At 34.6% G+C, this 13,254-nt stretch overlaps 1 protein-coding gene across 5 annotated transcripts in view; it reads left to right on the top strand.

The window, feature by feature from the left end:
- The window catches only part of LOC121296107 (nuclear factor of activated T-cells, cytoplasmic 3-like), a 55,074-nt gene that overhangs the window by 21,171 nt on the left and 20,649 nt on the right, over nucleotides 1-13,254 (top strand). For all 5 annotated transcript variants that reach the window (XM_041221318.1, XM_041221315.1, XM_041221319.1 and 2 more), the window contains exons 3-5: nucleotides 2,377-2,539; nucleotides 10,097-10,296; nucleotides 12,149-12,321. In XM_041221318.1, the coding sequence (XP_041077252.1) occupies nucleotides 2,377-2,539; nucleotides 10,097-10,296; nucleotides 12,149-12,321 (536 nt within the window). The remainder of the gene's footprint in view (nucleotides 1-2,376; nucleotides 2,540-10,096; nucleotides 10,297-12,148; nucleotides 12,322-13,254) is intronic.

The raw sequence follows: 13,254 nt of genomic DNA, 5'->3' as shown, positions 1-13,254 counted from the left end.
ACAGAAAATACTAAATGAATGGCTATTGCTGGGGCCTTCTTAGGAAAGTAAAGGTTTTTGTCGGAGTGCAGTTAAGTCGTTGGTTCAGAATCAACCGGCCAAATATTTGTTTCAACCAGGAGCTAAATATTTGTAAGCGGTGGCTTAAAGTAAACATGTGTTTAGGGTTTCTGAAATGTCTCTGTGTGCATCATAAGTATACAGTGACAATGTTACATGTCTAGGAAAGGGTAATACCACTCTAACCTGCAGACCACTTTAGAGGTATACTGTAAAATAGCATGTGTAATTTCAATTCTGAATAGAGGCAAGTCTGCACACACACTGTAAAGTGATGTTTCCCTTCCTTGATATGAAAACCACATAATAATAGATAAGAGCAGCCTTTTAATATGTTGCATGCATGCAGCTGAGTTTTGTTACACTTCTTCCCAGGAGCAACTTTGAAAGGATTTCCATAGGAGTATGATATGCCACTTTTTTCCTACAATGCCCTTTACTTCAAAATACAATTCAGATTGAATTGACTGCTTTAACTTTAATGCCATAATCAGATCAGATCAGATAGTGTATACAATACAAAGGACTTTATTACTGCAGCATGGGCTCATGTAAAAGTAGTAACTTAAAGCTGCAGTGTCCTACAATTGTTTTGAAATGAATGCTAAAATATATTGGAAACCACTTCCTATCACTACAGTAGGAATAGTTGGTTATGGAAGTCATGTACAAGCTCTGTTATATCCCATGGAGCTATGAAGATAGCTTTATTAAGCTAATATTTAATTAGAAATTCCTACCGCTCACATACTTTAACATTTTGCTTGAAACTGGAATATGTATAAAATTGTAACTAATGGATGCTAAAGCATTTTGTTTGGATTAATAGATTTTTTTTTTTTTTTTTTTAACCTGTATGTAAACCTATTATGGACCTAGTTTCCTGTGACATATTGCTGCTACAGCAGGGAGGGGAGCGGAATGATACTGTAACTGTGAATAGCTCACAAACACCTGTACTTTTTGGATGCCAAATGTTGGAAAATGTAATGCCATTGCCATGCTTTTTTATTTGTACTGTTTAATGTTGGGTACAAATTAAGCAGAATGTGCTAGTAATTCATCAGGAAACTGTTTAAAGTGCTCTCCAGCAAGTCATTATTTTCTAGGATGCAGCTGTTCAAACACAAATGTAGACTTTTAATAAATAAAGCATTTGAAAAGCAAGAAACTCAAGAATAATACACAGAATGTAGTGTACAGTAGTTCAGGGAAATTGCATATAGATATTCACAAATTATTTGCTTTTCCCGTAAATCACTACACTTCAAAAAGTGCTTTTGGATTGTTTTTAATAATCTTGTACAAATGTGAAACGCTCAACCTTTTTAATTTTTTTTTTAACATTGTGGGCAAAGTTGTTGTTTTACGTATTCTTTAGTATTGATGATTTTCTTAGGATTGAGATGCTTGTGAGTCGTAGTGTGGCATTGGGGTGTGGAGCCTTTCACCTAGAGATTTAATTGCAGTGCAGGTTGTCTCTTGCATTAATGACAGTGAACTTCAGGTCTGGGTGAAAAAAGTGTATTTAGTTGCTGGCTTAGCCCAGGCTTGTGATAGCGGCTAACATCACAAAATCAGTATTGCAGTCAGTACGGATTGACACATTTGATGGCATTTTCTAATTAAAAAAAAAAAAAAAAAAAAAAAAACAATATATAATATATATATATATACTATATAGATATATATATATATTATATATATATATTTTGTTAAAAGTTTTAATGATTATTTTATTACTAAAAACAATAGTCATTCAAAATAGACCGTTATTATGTTTACATAAAGATTTTGCCGTGAAAATTTGTACTTTAAATTTATTTTTTTTAGATGCACAAAAGAACACACACTTAAAATGGAGTTACTCTTAAATTTTCTATATATATATGCTCCACATCACGAGGTGTGGGGTTACGGTTTTAATGAAACTTTTAACTTTTAATAAATATATATATATATATAATATATATATATATATATATATATATATATATATAGATATATTATAAAATTTATTATTATTAATAGGACCGGATCCTTTCGATAAAAAAAATTTTGTACGACTGACAATGAACACAGTCAGACTGAGAATTATGATAAATGATGGTAGTAACATGATCCATGAAAACAAATTCATAGGTATTATTATTATTATTATTATTAATAATAATAATAATAATAATAATAATAATAATAATAATAATAATAATAGTTACCACCATACTGTATGTGTTTAATCTTATAATGTTTTAAGAGATGTAGTACAAAAGAAAACCAAAGTCCTCACGGATTTATTTATCTTTGTGGTTACAGCACATCCTCATTGCCACCATTAGATTGGCCTTTACCAAACCAGTTCGGTCAATATGAATTGAAGGTTGAGGTTCATCCCAAAACTCATCACAGAGCACACTACGAAACAGAAGGAAGCCGAGGAGCGATAAAGGCAGCTTCCGGAGGGCACCCGGTAGTAAAGGTAAGGCACCTGTAAAGGCATGGATGCACTTCACTACACTACGTGTACTACATGTGCTTAGCACATTTGATTAGGTTGATAACCAAGTTATGGAAAATTAATGTGGGTTAATTTAAGCCAATTGACACTGTTGCTTACATGCCAGTTGGGTGCCTACAGCTTACTATGATCTTGAATGATACTTGTTGTACAAAAGTCTTTTAAGCAATTGTTGGGTGGAGTGAAACACAAGTAAAGGTTTCGTGACTTTAGGAGTTGTCTTGCATCTTCCCCCTTTCATAGGGCTTTTATATGGTTGACCAGTTATCTTGGTTGCCTTATGCTTGCCTTGTGCAATACCATCTGTACATACATTTACATTGTTAACTGATGTCATGGACAGGTAAGTTTTCAGTCACAATCTTATATTTCAGTGAGAAGCCTGGGAGATCCTTGCAAATAGATTGTAAATATTTTATGTGCCTCTGATGATGGTTGCCTGTGTCTCGGCGCATGGTACCATTCCATCCCTGCAATTCCTAATTGAGGGCAGAGTCTCTGGTGTGTTACTACACATATGCTCTGAACACCCTGAATTAACATAACACATGATAGATACAGTACTATTTGGCTTTTATATATAAAAAGAAAACTGCAAAGTACTGATAGATTTAATTTATTAGTAAAAAAAAAAAAAAAAAAAAAAAAAAAAAGTCTAAGCAGTGTAATTCAGTTTACAGGACAATCCAGCCGTACCCGTGTGAAAAAGCAACAGTTTGCAGTTAGTTGCTCTATAACTGCAATTGTGACTGCAAATTGAGATTATTGTAATACTAACTGCAATTATAGGGCAGTTAAACAGCAGCCTATTAACTGGAAGTGTTTTTCAAATGACCAATTCTCACGTTTCTCTCATTTTTTATTATATTGGTCATCACCATTTCTTGTCATTCATTTTATTATTAGTTCTGTTTAGCATTTTAAAGGTACTTGTATGGTTTTCTACATTTAGAAAATTTGTGAACTAATTTCCCTAGATCTTTATCTTAAAATTACTTACAGCTAATCACTAACTCCTTCTAACCTATATTGTGTAAACCCTTTTTTTTTTAAGCTAATGTGGGTTTGTAGATGCATAATTTAGATATTCACTTGCAGCTGTGGGACTTTGATACAGGTCGGTCCTCGCTTCCACACCTTTTCTCTGTGCTTTTAATCTAGAGCATTTCTTCTTTCACTGAATGGTTACTTCTTTGACAGATGAGTTGCGCCAACAAGGTCAAGCTTTGATAATCAAGCTTGATTTCTAAACTTGGCTCCTGTCCTTTTCCAATTTCAACAGATATCTTTTTCTCCTTTTAGATCTGATTCATTGGGGTACTTGTTAATGGGATGGGTAGGGGTTCACATCGGAACAGGCCACAGTCTCCGCTTAATTGAACTTCTAAATTACCGGTTTTCTTATCAACAATGAATGTAGAATTCCTACAGCATGATGATGTGCAGTACTTGAAATGTAAGTAAAATTGGGAAATGCAAAAAGCCATCAAGGTTGCTGATCGTTGTCTGCTTTCCATTATTTTACTTTGTTTTGAACATTAATTGTACAGCCTTTTATGTATTCTTTTAAAGTGTATACATTTTTGGAATTTTTGGGGGGGAAAATATTCAGTCTTCTCTCTCGTAGTTGACAGGTCTGTAACGACCTCATCTCTTGACAATAATTGTTCTTTGTTGCTCATTAGGCTGCTTAAGGAAAAAGAAAATGGAGCTTCTTATGGAGAGTTGTAGGCAAATTACCATCAGAGGTATTCCCTTATGAATTGGGGTTTACCTTGTGGCAAGCAACATTTTTCAGAGAACTAGCTGCAGCAAAGCTTGGCTATTAGAACTTAATTACTTGTTATTTTTACAGCTTCTCTCGAGTACTGTGTATTTTTTGTATAGCGTGTTCTCTCTCTCTCGCACACACATACAAAGAAAAATAAAATCTGTATGCTAATGTTTGGTGAATTAAATACAGTTTGGTATTCCTGAAACTACTATTGGTTTATTTTAATGTTTCAAGCATACAGAACATCATTTTAACCATCAAAACAGAAAAAAAAAATCCTTATTAAACCAAGAGTGAAAGCTTTGTTAGTATGGCCAGTTGTCAGATAGTGTGACAGACTGTGATATTAAGGGATTACTTTACATTTACATATTACTTTATATTAAATCTGGTTCCATTTCTCACCAGCTGATAGGTATAAAACCAGTATGAATCAGCTCAAAGAGGTTCCTTTAGTGGTTTATCCTGGAGATGAAAATGCTGGTAAGACTGCAAACCACAATGATGCAGAACATGCAACAAATATACTTCTGTACTGCTCTACACAGCATATCCTGGGGTGGTGAAAGCCATCATTAATAATTAATACCGTAGCATTGTCCTTTTAATATGCAAGAATAATTTATGGATTCTCGCTTTGTTATCATTAATCGGATTCCTGTTTCTTAGAGGATTGTCTTGTAAAGCAGTCATTTATTTTCAGAGCATTTTAGTATAATGAACGCAATTCAATTTCTGAGTTGTTTGTCTAGTTTTGTAACTTTAGTAATGGGCGTATTAAAACCCAGCTAGTGGGGCAGGGGGCTCGTTTGTGGAACACGCTTACACTTGACATTAATGCTAACTAAAAATATTTAGCATAGCTGGTTAATCGTGGCTTGCTTGTCTGAGAGTCAAATATGTATTCTGACATTTTTAATTAAAACTCAAAAATACAAAAGCTAATAGCCCTGCATATGATTTGATGGTTTACAGGTGGATTGTTATTTATTGATACATTCTGAACATAATTGAACTGGTTGGTCTTTTTCAGTTAAATACATTGTGTGTACCAAGTAGGTTTATTCACATTAGATCTGTAGACTTCGTCATACCTGTTGCTAGGAGACTTGAAAGCCCACAACCAGTTTGGCATCCTCTGGCCTGTGCGCATTTAATCAGCTTATTGTGTTTTCTAACACAAAGAGAACCCTAGTGTCTCGATGACATGCCTAGCTGGGGAGCCAGTGCAACCAGGTGCAAGATGCTTTCGAAACTCTGCATCAGGTTGAAAGCTGAAACACTTCAGTACTGTAGTACTGTGAAGTCAGTGTCTTTTTTATGTGTTGCTCATTCAGATATAGTTGTTTTGGTTTTCTTACCATTCACAGTTCTGAGGTTAAGATACATACAGAAAAGAAACAATGAACTTTGTCTGCATATCTTTTTTTTTTTTTTTTAGCGCAAAGGTTGGATTGTAGCTAATGATATGAGCAGTCTAGCCAGATGGTAAACTTCCCATTGATTGAAAAATTAAGCATAAAATGAGTAGATATTGGCGGCATGTGGTTTGAATGTTTATTTTTGAGGAGAGGTATGAAAGTGTGTGTGTGTATAGATAGATAGATAGATATAGTGTTATATATATAAATATAAAACTATCTAGAACTATATCTATAACTATCTATGTATCTATATAATTCTGTTGAAAATAGAGAAGAGACATACACAATGATAGAAGTAAAGTTATGTCTGTTGTAAATCTAAATCTATTTGTTTACTGAAGCTGCAGGTGCTGCTACAGTAACAGGAAGTGAAAGAAAATGGTGGGGCTTGTCCTGATTTCTGCATATCCTGTAATGACCTTCAGTCTTTGACCTCTGAGCTGTAGTTTTGCTTGCGCACACACTGACCTTTGCCATGGAAACGATACAGAAACACAAAATCAGCTTGGCAGAGCTGCCTCTGGAGCAGCAGGTGCCTGTGTGTGAAAGTATAATGTTAGTGGAGGGAAGGTTTACATACAGTTAATCTTTGAAAGTCTGCAGCACCTCATTCACTATTTGAGGAACACTGGGCTGGTTGTTCATGTGTACATATATATATATATATATATATATATATATATATATATATATATATATATATATATATATATATATATATATATATATATATATATATATATATATATAATAATTTCTTTAAACGGCTTTAAATTTCGAAATACCCCCGGGGATTTTAATACAATTTTAGATGATCCCGCTTGGCTTATTTTTGCTATTACTGGAGCATACCAGTTGAACAGATGCAGACCAAAATAAATAAGCTTAAATTTAGATGTCCACATGTAATATTATACAGAGGTTTTATTTTAGTTTGTTTGCTGTCCCAGCGTAAAGGGTGTGCAACTGTTTCCCTGGTTATGCTACTAGTCTAATAGAACTGCAGATTCGTCTGCCTAGGCTGCATCTTGCATTTAGCAGCTGGTGAGGGAGGGTTTTGTTCTATTTAATAATGGCAATGACACTGTGTAATATTCTTTTGTAGTCAGTATAATTCTATCAATTCTGAGTATCACAGTATTTTCTTTGTGTTGTGCAATGATGAGAATGCAGTGACATACTTTTCCGCCTGTAAAGTCTTCAGCAAAGACTGCACACCGTGTTTTTATAAGATGAGCCTGGTTTAAAAGGCCAAATAGCCAGTCTTAAATGACTTATTGTTTTTTAATGACTTTCTCTAGTGCCATAAAGAAAAAAACAGATGACATATATTAGACAGTAATGGAGATTGCTTATACAGCCCTGCTTTACTAAATAAAGCCCTTTTTTCATTTTACAACATATTTTTAACAAATATCTTTTGAAAAAAATGTAAACAAAACAAATTGCAGGTAAAAAAAAAAAAAAAAAGCAACAAATTGCAGGTAAAAAAAAAAAAAAAGCATGTGTGCCAATTGTTTATTTTTTTTAGATGTTTCTCTTAGATTTAAAATAAATAAATCAATAAATAAATAATGGTTTGCCTTTTAATTTTTATTATTATTATTTGCAGTTTTTATCAATTTTGTTATTATTCTTTGCTGTTGTTGTTGCTTTCAGTAGAGTGGTCAAGTCCAAGTTGAGATCCAAGCCTGTGAACTGTTGTGACTGTCATAACAATCTCAGGCATCTAATACCACCCAGGTCGTTCCTAAAAAAAAACTTCCTGCTAGACGGAAGAAGCAACGCTGATTCCCTCTCAGCTTGGGTGCACTGTTCTGAGATCACTTGCACAGCTACACTGGTTTGTGTGTTTGTTTTGTGTTCAAATATAATATTTTATAGTATAAATCAAAATTCCATGCTTTTTTTTTTTTTTTTTTTTTTTTTTTTAAAAGGAAAATAACAGTAGACTAACCTTTCTCAAATAAAATGAATAAAAAAATATTAAAAAAAAAAAGAAAAAACAGCTAACTTGACTGTAAATGTTGGTAGTCTTCCAACTGTGTTTGATGAAAGCATTCTAAAATGCATTGTTTTCTTGTGGTTTTTAGAATGTGGGATGTTTTCAGTTAGAGTAGTTTTACTGTTCGTATGAACATATTAAATGGAATAGCAGACAACGGTTTTGTTTTGATCTCGGAGTGAGCACCATATGCTGTGTCTGACACATGAGCTACCGCGGGTTTCTCTCTGTAAACAGAGCCGGAGAGCACGTTTCTGTTAAGATCTGAAGTTGATTTACTGCCCTCCCGGAAAGTGGTTTTGGCACACATCTTTCTTTGTCAGCTCAGTTTCTTTGTCTTTATTTAATAAACGTGTGCCTGGGAGGTCGACCCCAGTGGTATTTTTAACCTTTACCTCCAGTTTTTTGAACATATTGACATTCGGCAGATCGTTTGATTTTGGGTAACCACACTTGGTTTTCACAGCAGTGTATTGATAGAAATACAGTAATATAGCTTAAAAAAAAACAAAAAAAAATCACTGATGCCTTATTCCATGGACATACACCCTGTTTATCATGTGGGTTCACTTTATACATGTTACTACTGGAATTTAAGAACATTGTTCAAGCATTCATACATGGGGATGATTTTGCCTGCTTCAACAATCTATTAAAAAAAAAAAAAAAAAAAAAAAAAAAAAAAAAAAGTTAGACCTTTTGAATTTGTGATATTCCACATTGTTATGTTTTTATTACTATGTTTCAACCATGTTCAAATGATTTATCTATTATTTTGTTCACCTCTTTGTGTCCTACTTCCAACTATCATGCCTAAACAGTAGAATTTGATTTGACATAACATATAATTTTACAATAAATTAAGTATAAGAAGAGTGATTGTAGTCTGCTTGGGAATTATATTTGCTTTGCAATAGCCTGTTTCAAACAGGCAGTAAAATCACCTTTCAGGCCATTACGTAATGTTGTGCATGTTTGTTTTCCCCTGCACACCCTAAAGATTAATTAGCTGGAAAAAAGGGTATGCAGTTACTTGCCGTCATGTCATTGAAATAAATCGTGCAAGCTATTTTTTTTTTTTTTTCTACAGTGAAAAAAGGAAGATGTTTGTAAAACCAGTGTTTATAGGCAAGAGGTCATTTGGAGGAAATGGTACAGACAAAAGGTCGTAAAAGGATTTTGTCTTCAACTGTCCATCAGTGCCACCCAAGATGGAGATAAAACATGACTTTGCTTTAGGATCTGACTGTTCTGTCACAATAGTTTTCTGTTTTTGGGGGACAGAGAAGCTTCTGTTTGTAAGACAGAATTATTATAGGTGTTTAATAATATGTGATTTCGTTTTTTGGCACAAGTGCAAGATCTGTATGAGAATAGATACAACTTATGTTTTAATCACTTCTGCAATACTTTTCTGTTTCTTTTAGTATTTATAGTAATAACAAACAAACAAATGGGTATGTGCTACAAATAGTTCTGTGTTAATGTAACCTAACGAACAAGGTCACTGTTCAACAGGGGCTCAGCTTTCAGGGTCTCCTGGGAGTTTGTTAGAAACAAGTTTCTCTGTACCTATAGTTAAGGCACACACCAAGGTTGAATAGCCTGCCAATCTTTTGCGCAAACCATAACATTTTAACAGAGTTCCATTGTTGACACTTTTTTTGCAGCAGTAGCCCCTGTTGCTTACATTAGAAAATCTCCATCCCTATGGAGTTTCTAACCGCTTTCTCACCTTCATAGGGCAATATTTTCCCTGTAACAGGGGTGTTTTATAATTAAACCACAGAACTCCATTCAGGTTGCTCTGATTTATAATAGAAATAATATAAAGAACAAACAAATATATTTTTCACCACAGCAATACATTAAAGCCATGCATTTATTTGGTTTATTTATATATTCAAATTTTTTATCCATTTAGATTTGTCAAGCTTGCATCCCTGTTGAAGAGTACCATTACACTGTGTCATTAAATACACTGAAATCATTTGTAGCCAGTCTCCAGTGAAAGCTTTGCTTTGATTAGTATTATTGTGCTCTTTTGAGCATTTTGATTACACAGAGTACTTGGAACACAGATGTAGGGGATTTTGTTTTTATTTTGTTTTATCAGTATTGTTAACATTATGGCCAAACTCTAAAAACAGATTTACATTTAAGAATTTTTTCCACTGTACATATGCACCTTTTCTTTTTAAGCTCTGTAAGTTGCTAACAACTATTTTGCGCTTCAGCAGATAGTGTGTGTATTAATTCTCAGTATTTCCTTTTAAGTCAGATATTAGATACATAAATGTATTTTTTTCTTTCAGCTTTTCGGTTACAATGAAAAGCCAGTCAACCTACAGATGTTCATTGGAACAGCTGATGATCGCTACTTAAGACCACATGCCTTCTACCAGGTGCACAGAATCACCGGGAAAACTGTGGCTACAGCTAGCCAGGAAATCATCATTGCCTGTACAAAGGTTCTCGAAATTCCTCTTCTCCCCGAAAACAATATGTCAGCCAGGTACTTGTCATGACTACTTCAGGGTTACATTATTCATCCTTGAGCGTGCCACTCTTGCAGCCTCCCGAGCATAAAAATAGCACCGTCCAAAGAATTTATAGTAGTTGGGACTGTAAAGTCTTTCACTGTGAATTTTATAGATTTTTAATTGAAACCAACAGCATAACAAGGCAGAAAGGAAAATATGAAAATATAAGACCATGGGAGTCTAGAGAATAAGCTCATTTTTCCATTTACAGACAAGCATGGTCTATAAATTTTGCATACATTTGTTACAACATCACAGCTTTATTCCGTGGAAGAAATACACATGCAGTCTCAAAGTCTTTCATATTCTAGTCACGGCCTAAATATGTTTATGGTTATTTTAGCAGACAGAGGGGGGGTTTCCATGTGTGGTTATTTACACGTGAAGTGGCGATGCGTGTGCACGTTTGGGACAGCAGCTCAAGAGGATCAGGTTTGTGGCTGAAAATAATGGCCACAGATAGATATAGGATAAATCTCATTTACTCGTGAGCATGACGGAAGCTAGCATTTCACGTGAAAACGTCCACTGCTCCCAATCCAGACAGCCTTGGGGAGCATACGTGGAAGGTGTCTGGCACAGATCTGTATAATCCTAAGTCTCCGCCAGTTTTCAAACATGGTGATCTGCAGGTTAGTCATTTTCTTTTTTCTTTAATAAGTCGTGTGATAAATTAGTTGAAGTATTATTCACTAAGAAGGACATGCCACCCCACCAATAGACATTTGAAAAACTGTTTGGGCAAGAGCTGTAAAACACATTATTAAATAACCAGGCACTGGGCATTTACAAATCACAGCTTTATTACATGAGCTTAACACTGTGCTTTTAAAGTTTCAATCAAACAAGATGTCACTTGACAACCATGGATTTCCAGGTGAGATTCTCTGGTGTACCTGTTCTCTGTGCTTGGAAATCGCATTTTCCCGAGCGGTCTGCTAAAACAGCACGAGAACGCTTCACATGGCTAATTTGCATATCGACCTCCTCTTCCCCTTCATTTGCATGATGTCAGGTGAAAAGAGGGTCTTCTCGAATAAAATAAAGTGAGCCAATTGAAACCCGAAATGTATAGGGTCATTTTTCATTTGGTTCGAGCACAATGTCTCAACAAAAATTAGAACACACATGGAAACGTCTCCAAATTTACATTTGTGAGTATTTAGGGTTTTCTTCTACAGAGGTAAAGAGGCATGTGAATTCATGTTTTAAGAATACTTGTAATGCAGAGTATAGATTAAAATAAAAATATGGAGTATAGTATTCATGGCAACTTATTTTAACACAGACATGTCCCTTACAAATAATGAAGAATGGAGATGATTAGTAAACAAACCTTTCTTTATTGCTTTATAATTCTGGTCTGTTAATTGTTAATGACGTATATGGTTGTCTTCTTGGATATCCTAGTAAATTGTGAACCATAATTTAACATGTAAAACATTAAGCAATTCTGTTGCTTGTTGTCCAAAGTAACCCTTATCATTCAGCTAATAATAGTCAAATATGATCTGACCTTGAGATTGAAGCAACAAGTCAAACTCCACATTACAGCTAACTTAAAGGTGTGTAATCATACTGTTTGTGTATCTAGCGAACAAACATGTATAGGGTTAGTTTATGTTTTTTTCTCCATAGTACTTCAGTCATTAATTATAGCAATTTACTTGGCCATGATCGTAAATATTTATCAGTCAGTGTGCAAGTAGCCATAAATAGATATATTTACAAAATGTGATATTCATGAAACTGTTCTAGTCTGTTGCTAGTATAAACACATTTTTATAATAGCAGATACTTATTATGTGGCCTTTCTCTTTACAGCATTGACTGTGCAGGAATTTTAAAGCTTCGGAACTCAGATATAGAACTCCGGAAAGGTGAGACAGACATCGGCAGGAAGAATACCCGAGTGAGAGTTGTGTTCCGTGTGCACATCCCACAACCCAGTGGCAAAGTCCTGTCTCTTCAGGCTCCATCCATTCCTGTAGAATGTTGTGAGTACTGAGTTCCAGTGTTAAACTGTGGAAAAGTTTCATTCAGCTTGTTTATAATAGTGTGGGTTTTGTAGCTGTGGCTTTTTAATCTTGGATCTGTTCAAGACAGCACATCTGTATGAGAAGTAAGCATGGTGTTTATATGTAATAATATTATTTAGGTAGGTAGTCACTGGTTAATAATATGGGTAGTGTGTATACACACACACAGATGCCTATTGGATGTCTATTGATGAGTTGTCCTATTTTATTTTACAGACTATTAAGACACAGATTTGTTGCAAATACTGTTTTGGGTGGAACAGACTGTTATAAAATATTGTGTGAACTTGAATGTTGGCTGTACAAAGCTATGCATCAGTGCAGGGATGTTTTAACTGAAAACAACTATAAAAGCTATTTTTCCATATACTTTTCAGCCACTTCCCCTTTTATCTGACTAGAATACAGACTTGCATCTGTACATTCCCAGTATGATGACTTTGGCTTAGCTGAATCTTTCCTATGGTGACATTTTGGCACTGTGTCCACCTTTTCACACTATTCAGCCCCATTTTCCTTTCAATGGGCCCTGTGCCCTTTTGTTCTGGTCCTATATTAATGTTACCTGGGGGGAGGAAAGCCCTTGCAGGAGTGAAAGACAAACATGTATTCTAGTCATCTTTTAAGGTAAGATTATTGGCATTTTATGTTGCCTGATTTCAGTATTTCCTGATCATATTTTGCAAACCTAAGTTACCCTTCAGTTTTCACGGTATGAAAAAATCCAATAACCTAACCTTACCATGTCTTTGAACAGCACACCACCAGACCTGCTTCATTTTCTAACCTTTGAATGCCATCGAAAATCTGTTGTTCATTTGAAGATGGTGTTCTTAATTATTATTAACATTCCACTTCCGTGTATTCTTCAATAAACCTCTAGTTATGTTG

Source organism: Polyodon spathula, chromosome 21, assembly GCF_017654505.1.
Source record: "Polyodon spathula isolate WHYD16114869_AA chromosome 21, ASM1765450v1, whole genome shotgun sequence".
NCBI classification, from domain to species: Eukaryota; Metazoa; Chordata; class Actinopteri; order Acipenseriformes; family Polyodontidae; genus Polyodon; species Polyodon spathula.
This window is presented reverse-complemented; position numbering and strand designations above follow the sequence as displayed.